Source organism: Apium graveolens, chromosome 5 (genome assembly GCF_009905375.1).
Source record: "Apium graveolens cultivar Ventura chromosome 5, ASM990537v1, whole genome shotgun sequence".
NCBI classification, from domain to species: domain Eukaryota; kingdom Viridiplantae; phylum Streptophyta; class Magnoliopsida; order Apiales; family Apiaceae; genus Apium; species Apium graveolens.
Window position 1 is genome coordinate 29,046,634 of NC_133651.1, and position 9,537 is coordinate 29,056,170.

Below are 9,537 nucleotides of genomic sequence, written 5' to 3' on the forward strand. Positions count from 1 at the left end.
AATTTTAGTTTTAAAATATATTTTTTAAATATTAATATAACTTAAAATATAAGAATTTAAGATAATAATATTTAAAAATTATATTTTTTGGTTCATTTAAATAAAAAAATTCTGACTTATAAGTTAAATTATCCAAACACTTATATAACTTATAAGCATTTATCAACTTATCACTTATCAGTCACTTATTCAGTTTAAGTTATAAATTATTTATTTTAAAATTTCCCAAACGGACACTTACCCTCATATTATGTTTTCTAAATTTTATCCCACCGCTAAATCGTATTTAAGCGAGTTTCCGAATGCTAAAAATGAATATTTGAAAATCGGCCAGACATAACTACGGAGAATCGAATTCCGAATTGTATAGCCTTACTTAAAAAATAATAAATTTTAAATTCGGGTTCTTTCAAAATCTTGATTCTCGCTTATTTAAGATGTAGTAATTCAAAGTCATAAAATGAGGTGCTCAACTTTTTCAATGGCATTGCTATATATGTATTTATACATGTGTAATGGTCAATGAACTATGAGCATTCAAACTTCACCTCTAAGCAAAACTACGGAAATTATTATAGTAATTCTCAGTGTTGGCTTATCTGATAATAGGGGTTAAGATTCTTCTTTTCTTATAATGAACAAGCACTACACATAGAGCCCAATGATGAGCATTCTGTTACCCCTAAATTTATGTATGTGGCGACTAGCAGTTGGAATCAAAGTGGTTAAACTGTATCATTATTCTTTCTTCAACTTTCACTTGAACTTTTACTATCATTTTATTGGTCACTTTAAATATATGTTTGACTGTTACACCCTAAAACTTATGATTGTCTTTGCCTGGTTTAAACTCTTGCATTTGTCTGTAAGACCGTAACTTTTTAATTCATATAAAGTTAACAAATAAAACAGAGAATACAACATGATTCCAAAAGGTAAACATATTATATCAACACTTCTACACTTGTTTTCTCTTGACTACTGAGAGTCATACAATACAAAAACTCCCAATCTGTCAGGTTTTACAAGCCGAGGTTGTACTTGGCAGTATCAGATTTGAAAGAAAACAAGCCTAAAAACACAATTCTGAAGGGCAGTAAAAAGGCACATTAAGTAGAAATCCCAGCAGTAGAACTTGGACTTACTGTGCCCTGCTACATGTTGCTCCTCTCCAGTAATTCAAACTATTTGGTATAGACAAGCAAATCAAACCTTAACAATTAACAGTAATTTTATCTTAGATTTCATAAGAGGTTGTTCGTCTAATCGAGCTCCAAACACGAACTGATTCGATCGTTAGCATCGTGACCCCTTCTTGCAGTTAAGTGAACCTGAGGCTACTGTAAGCTGACCTACCAAGGTCGATGGCCTTGCTCCTAAGCTCGAAGCTCTAGAGTAACTAGAAGAAGATCCTCCAGCACCTGATGGAGTAAAAAATGCACCATTCAACATCAAATCACCTTCCGTTCTCCAATTCCACTTCTTCCATTCACTCTCCGGTGCATCCTCATGCTTCGTAACCTGCACGATTTAGTTAATTGAGATATACCGCGAATTTAAGCAAAACTCGAGAACTGAATAAAGTTGCACTAATAAATTTACAAAGTACAAACCTCTTTGCTAAATCTCCGGTCTGGTGCAAGAAATCTGTTCCCCTGGCTGTTAATTGTGGGCGATGCACTCCCACCAATAGCATACATTTCCCAATGGGTGTAGTCATTATTCACCACATGGAAATATCCATGTCTACATCTGCAACAATCAACACACACTTTATTAGTCACTCACCCGAGAAATTAATAGTCCGAAAAGTACAGACCGTTACGTACCTAGGCATTCTTTGCACAAGGCCTTCACCAAAGTGATTAAAAGCAATTGTAACTTGCATGTTCTTATCTTGACTATAAGAATCACTATGTCCTAGCAACATCACCTTGTCATGGTGAGTCATAAAATTATTCGAAATCGTTATAGCCGTGGAACCCATGATAGCATCAATCAAGCCATCTTCACAATTAGACAAAGAACAATGATCAACCCACACATGGCTGCCTCCGAAAATCGACACGCCATCACCGTCCGATATCGTTCTCCACCCGAAGTGCCGTGGGGAGCTTCGTACCATAGCGTTCCCACCTTGTTTACAATCGTGAATATTTATTCCGTGAATAATAATATTTGTTACATATTGAATAGTTATACATGGACCACCAGCAATATGTACACTAGCTCCCCTGCCATCAATAGTTTTGAAAGAATTCATTATTAGCTCTTCTTTTAACTTGATCACCATGTCACGTTGGAAAATAATCCATAATGGCTCGTCTTGAATCACTGCATGCCTCAGAGTTCCCGGCTTCGGGGTCACAGCATCGTCGTCACTGGAATCCGTCACTAAGTAAATTTTACCGTCTCTTCCTCCAATAGCATTTTTTCCAAATCCAATTGAGCAGTCCGCAAGACGTTGACGGTTTTTTTCCCAATTAGGATCGCAACGCCAACAGTCGTCGATGGGATTACCGGTTCCGCATGATAAAAATCCTAAGTTCCTCCTAGAAGCATTAATATCCCTGCATTCAACAAAAACTAATTAGAATTAAAATCATACAGAAAAATTTCTAACTTGTAAGCTACTTATAAGTTGGCCAAATAAACACACTCATTATGTTCGACTAGAATGTAGGTTCTGGAGGCCATGAATTTAGAGGGTGAAGTGTACGTAAAATTTTGAACTTTCCAAGAATACATGCACAATATAGAAAATGTTGTTACATTTTTTAAGTACAAAAATGGAGTTAATGAGAATGTGCAACATACCTATGTACTTCATGGACTACTAAATCAGGGTCTTGATGTGGGGAAGAAGAAATGAGAGTAAAAGTTAAGAAGAGAGAGAAGAGAAAGAGGAGAGAGAGATGAATGTTAGTTGCCATCGGCATTTCTTGCCTCCTTTTTTCTTGAAAGAGGTACTAGTATACAATGTGTAGAGAGAATGTGAAGAAGGTGTGGGTGTTAAGAGAGAAACAAGGGTGGTTTATAAAGAGGTTTTAGAAATGGGTAAAATTGTGTGATTAAACTAAACATGTGGGCTCCATTTGTGCTTTCTGTTTACTAGTAATTGTGGGGTGATTTTTAGCAAGTAATTGTACTACATGCATGTGGAGGTTTAGGCCGTTAAGCAGACACTAATATCTTTAAAGCCCAAACCATGTTCACAACGCAACATTCCTTTTCATCTCCGAATTTACCAAAGAGTATATATTGACAAATTTTAAGTTATCCTCAATTAAAAACATTGTAAACTTTTCTTAAGTCGATATATATATATATATATATGCAGTAGGTAATCTTGTAACGTCAAAATGTATTGGCTCCCTAATCATCGCCACATTGTTCTCACTATATGCAATTAAAATTAAATTAGTCTCAAAATTTCTACGTTTATTGCCTCTAAATTCCGGTGTAGTAGGCTAAATAGCTAGAAAACAAATTACTGTCACGTCTAAATATATTCTTAGACAACCAAAGAGATTCATTTGGAAATAAAATATAAATAAACGTTGCAGATATGTAAAAACGTTGTAATTAAAGCGTTAATAATACTGTATTAGTATTAATGGTTGTCAATTATATGTGAGATGAGAGATAATGACCGAAGATAATGGCATGTTATTAGTTTAGGCCTTAACAATCTCACATGCATTTGTTCACATAATTAAACTCACAGCAGGAACCATTCTATAGATTTTTTAAAAATATGGTAAAAATAAGCATTTTATTTTTTAATTTACAAACACAATTTTTTTTTCACAAAAAATACGACTTTGCAACTTCAAATATAACGAAAAATAACTAATTATTTTTCGGAAAATGTAAAAAATTGTATTTGGTTTTATGTCCTATTTTGCAAATATTCTCGTAAAATTGTAAAATCGCAAAAAATAAAAATAAAATATGTTAATTTTTACTTTAGTTTAGAGATTAAGCTATGAGAAAATGAAAATCTAGACCGCAAATGTCGCCGCAACTACACAAGACCGGCAACAATCAGTCAGCCAATTACATGCAACGATGCTGATATGGCACAACAGCAACCTCAAAAAGGTCACACTTGTCAATGTCACCGACACGTGGCCCAGTGTTAAAGGCCATTCATTTTGCTGACTAGGACGTGACATCCTCTTCAAGCTACAAACATACAAGCTCACATGGGGAAAGTTGAGTGCGTTCTCCATAACATATATGGATACCTTGACATTGCAACTTCCGAGACCAATCTCAACCGTCGATGGAGAGAATGAGAGATGAGAAGAGCCGTTGATGCATGATCCATAACTGTATTCTGTTTGAGAAATTGATGCATTTAGTTAAGGGACAAATAAAGGCTAACGTGAGGGTGAGTATATGTTATGGAGCCAACAACAAGCCATGTTAAGTAGGTTGCTGCTGATGCTTCAGTTTTGGCTGGGTGATTGCAACTACAGAACCTCCTCCTCATCCACTGGTTACGTGCCTCCCCACTGGACGTGCATTGTGGCAATCCTAAACTCAGAGAACAAGTAGCTTAGATCCGAGTTCCTGACAATGGTATACATCAATTTGTTAACCCGGTATTATATGTTACTCCCTCTGTCCCATTGAATTCTATACGTTACTTTTCGGCACGCTTTTCAATGCTCATTTAAAACATAATTCCACAATATTTTTTTTTTTAAAAAAAATTCTGAAAAAAAGTTTCATGTTTAAACTTTTATTCAAAAAAATTTTTTTTGAAAAAAACATTACGGAACTATATTTTATAGAGACCTCGAAATACGTGCAAATAGTAAACGTATAGAAATCAACGGGACAGAGGGAATATAACACTGACACTTGCTTGTAAATTATACGTAACATATATTAAAATAATAATACAGTTTATATATCAAAATATAATCCGCATGTAAAATAGGATGAGAGCAATACATACAAATAAAACTGATAGTAGGAAAAAAGGAGATGGTCACAGACAACCAATTATTTGCAATATATTGTAATCGTAGAAATTTTGTGCAATGCATATGAAATCCTATATATATGTATCAAAATTGTTACTATATTTTTAAGTTCGATTATCGATTATTCTTAAATTTGTTAGAACAAATACTTGATTATAACTTATAAGACATATAAGCAAATGAGCAAATCCATTCACAGCTAGAAAAACTGTATTAGACATTGGCTAATAAATGATATCTTATAAAAATACGAGTAATATGCATGCATGCGATAAAAAAAGTATGAATTTTAGACATTATTTTTTAGCTAATGTCTATAAGCATTTTAGACCTCATTTTTATTAATGATCTGATGTGTTTTTCTTCAATTTATACTTTGACTATGACTTCAATTCCACTATAATATGACTTATATATTATCTTGAACATATCATATATACAATAAAATGAGATATTAACATTGAGTACATCTTTTAATTAACGTGTGACTTAACATTTTACATCAGTGTCGATGTCTTTTCTCTCTTTTCTTTGATAAAACGTGTCATTGTTCAGTTTTTACATGAGCTTATTTATGAAGTGATGTATATTATGTACTTTAACATCTGTTCTTTTTATTTGTAAGGTGATGTTAGTTTTGTTTTTGTAATTCTTGAATTCCCTGTTTCAATGAAATGCTCAAAAGCAAAATTTAAATCACCATACAAAAATTAAAAAATCAAATCAATATTGCAAAACCAACAATTCATTAATTTACCAAGATTCCAACTACACTGTTGGACCTAGAAATTTGGAATAATCGATTGCAATAATTAGGGTTGTTCTGAAAATTTGAATGTTCAAGACGAATTTTGAAAATGATGTCCCTAATTTTTTAAGTTCGCGAAGGAAAGATTTACATACATTCAAATCAATATAGAATAACATATTCAAAAAAGTTGTTTTAATATTTAAAAACACTATCAAGTTCATGCAAATATGTAAATGCATAAATTCATATCATTATATACTATATACACATTAATTTATCTTGATACACCTAAGATAGTGGTGTCTTAAATGTTCATTTTGATGCAAAGTGCGACCCTGATAATAACAATATATTTAACAAAAGCATTTTTGTTGTAGAATCCAGATATTTGTCAATTTACTAGATCACATGCATGTGAGGGGGTAACAAAATATTCTATTCTAATAAAATAATCGCCAAAAAAGTCTATATCTTCGCCCTCAAATAATTTCCAGCTTACTTTTCAATTGCGCTAATGCGGGTCATCAACTGAAAACTACTTCTCTTACCTACATATCATAAATTTTCTGAGCCGTTCGTTATAGTAGCATTTTAATTACTCTGATGTCTCTGCGATTAAACAAATCCTTTGCGTGATAAAGTGATTAGTGACGTTAATGGGCTGTTAATGAAACTGAACTCATTGTAAAAATATCTCACTTAAAACATTGCAATACCTTTAGCAGGCGCTTAATTATGTTGACAAATTAAGTAGACAAGGCGTAATCTGGAAAATTATCTATGGTGTGCTGCTAAAAAGGTAGAAACTATGAAGTATCTATTTTATTATTGAAATCTGAAACTCTTTTGAGAATGATATGCTATGATTTTATTACTTAGCAATTCTTTTTTACATTAGAAGTTTTTTGGTAACAAAATAAGTTGATAGTTCAAACAAAATTAGTTTTATCTAGACATGATGAATCAAGTACATGCAAATATATTATTTTCGGTAAATGGCGTAATTTTTATTTTTAAAATAAATGAATTAATTAGTTATTGTTTATGTTTAATTATTATTTGACCTGACTGTTTTTATAGATGATGTGTAACTTTTTATTATTAAATTAATTTTTACAAAAAAAAAGTGCAGGGTACAAATTACCAGGGTGACCCCCAATGGAACGTGGACTCCAAATTTAGAAGAATCATATTTAGGACATAGTAGTGCTCTTTTTAATGTTTTTTTTTCAAAAAAAAGGATATTAAAGGTTTGCCGGTTCTGTAAATTTTTGGTATCAAATAAAATACAATGAAATTGTCAGCGGAATATTGATACAGTAATTGAGCTTTTAATCTCTTATGGTAGTTCAGGAGTTCGACTTATAATGTGTGTGTGAATAAACAATTAATAAAAAGATAATTTAAAATTAATAAATATAAAAAGCATTTAATCAAATATATTTTAGAGATTTATACTATTTTTTTAAGGCCGAATCTTCAAAATGTCGTGATCGACCCCCACAATTGCACAAAGAAAAGATGCATAAAATAAGTAACATTATTCGGAAAGTAGGTTCGCTTTTGTGGAAGATTGTGTATTTAGTAGGGAAAAGTATGTCTTGTATTGTACTTGTTAAGCATGCATGCATGAATGCGTGAATGTATAATAACATGAGAAGCACAAAAACTATTTTTATATAATTACCAATCATGTCGTGATGGCATTTTCATGTATATGATAACTTTTTGTTGTACATTCGAGAACATATTTATAAATAAACATGCATGCTTGCCTATATTCATACGAAGGTTATGTTTTTCAACAAACATACGTTGCAGAGTTACATGAGATAATATTGTAGTTCTTTTCTGCAATACGTAAAATATGATTTGTCCTATTAATATGAGGAAATTATATTTTCACGTATTGTAAATATTTATCGCGATATGATATCTATAACTATGTTATAGAAATTAGGATATGAAATGTATGTTACAAAAATTATTTATTCGTAACATTGCTTTACAAAAAAAGCGAGAGATTGTAAGTCACTTTTAAATGAGAAACATCATAAAATTATGGGCTCCTGGGATTTTGTTCTCTCATAACTACAGTTAGCACACCAAATAAAACATGTTGCTAACAGAATCTACTTTCTTAGTATTTTTAATTTTATACTTTATGTTTAAATTGATGTTTTCACTTTTTTTGATTTGGGATAAAAGTGGCCTACGTAGTTTGTGGGGGAAAAAAGGATGTAGCCCATCTAGCGAGGCAGTCTTGGGCCCATGCTTGCAACTAAGCCCGTATGGTTTTTACATGTTATGGGCATCGTATCATGTATACTTGTTTAAAGGACCCCTCAGCGAGCCCATAAATTAAATTGGATAATTTGTACATAATTGGAAGTTTAGAACACACGACATGAAAATGAAAAGATAATTAATTATATAAAAAAAGAGAAAATGAAAAGATAATTACTACTTATTTTATGTGAAAACAAAGATGATACGATTCGAAAGTACAGGACGTTCGAGTGTCAAGTGTTGCAATTTGACTATATACAGTGCTGTTTCATATCTTTTGAGGGCTTGGGCGAAATATAAAAATGGGACCAAACAAATTTTAGTGCCTAATTCAATGAATTGAAATTTGTAATGAAACCTCAAATTTAAGTCAACTTAAATAAGAAAACTAACTAAATAACATATCCCGGTGATAATAATAATTCAAAAAGTTACAAATTATGAAAAAGAATTACTTTAATACTAAGAAGTTAGGCTTTTATTTTGTTTTTACTGCTTAAACTGATGTGTATTGTGGAGTAATAGTATATATGGAATGAAATTTTAGGGCCGCAAACGTCATGAAGATCAATTGATGATATTATATTAGTTCGTACAGGGAATTAGGATAGGCAGGAGACGGCAGGACTAAGCTGTGTTCTAGAAACTTTTTTTTGGAGAGAAAAGCTTGTTCCCGAACAATTTTTATGAAAGAAAAGAAAAGAAAACTGCAGATTTGGGAATAAATTTTCTTTATTTTTGTCTCCAAAATCTTCTTCTCACTTTTGGAAAAATTAGGAAAGAAATGAAAATTGGTTATTTTCTATTCTTTTTTTTTCTACCCTAGATTCGGGAACACATCGTAATAAAATGGCAGAACATTGAGATTTTTTATTTTTATTTTTACCATATGGGTTGATGTATAGTAATAATACTACATGAATTATGAAATTTTGAGCCCCAAAATCTTTTGGGTCCTGGGCAATCGACCTGGATGCCCTCCCTCAGAGTCGGTACTGGCTATATATTTGGGTAGCAAGTAGTGTAGTTTGGTAAATAATTATAAATAAAATACGTAGTAATAGCTGATAATATTTATTAAATTTAAGGTTGTATGTGTGAAGCAAGAGTAATATGATGCATCTGTGGTGGTTATTTAGGCAAAGGTAGGAGATATGTGCCCAATATATACCATTTATACTCATATTGTTGACCTAATGAAATTTAATATTCAAGAGGTGTATTTTCTTGCACTTCTCCAGTTTATCGGTACTATCGAGTATCCTCAATAAATTTTATAAAACCATATGATAGATGATATTTGGGTTTTGAAGTTTTATTTTGCGCATGCAATTATTAACTTCAATCTTTATATCGTAGAAAAATATAATTATCATTTTGTTTATTCACCTTTCATTGGTTTTAGGATACCATGCCTATATATTTCCATATTCTGTTGTGTTTAGAGATATGGTTCATCAATAATATTGATGGAGTGATCAATATAAGCACTCGTAGAAG

General features: G+C 31.8%; 1 protein-coding gene across 1 annotated transcript; it reads right to left on the reverse strand.

The window, feature by feature from the left end:
• Positions 1 to 923: 923 nt before the first annotated feature.
• LOC141723756 (putative pectate lyase 18) lies at positions 924 to 3,013 on the reverse strand. The gene is made up of 4 exons (XM_074525643.1): positions 2,818 to 3,013; positions 1,830 to 2,570; positions 1,614 to 1,752; positions 924 to 1,521 (listed from the first exon to the last, which is right to left on the reverse strand). The coding sequence occupies exons 1-4, from the start codon at positions 2,937 to 2,939 to the stop codon at positions 1,297 to 1,299; spliced, it is 1,227 nt and encodes a 408-aa protein (XP_074381744.1). The 5' UTR covers positions 2,940 to 3,013; the 3' UTR covers positions 924 to 1,296.
• Between the last annotated feature and the right edge of the window lie 6,524 nt (positions 3,014 to 9,537).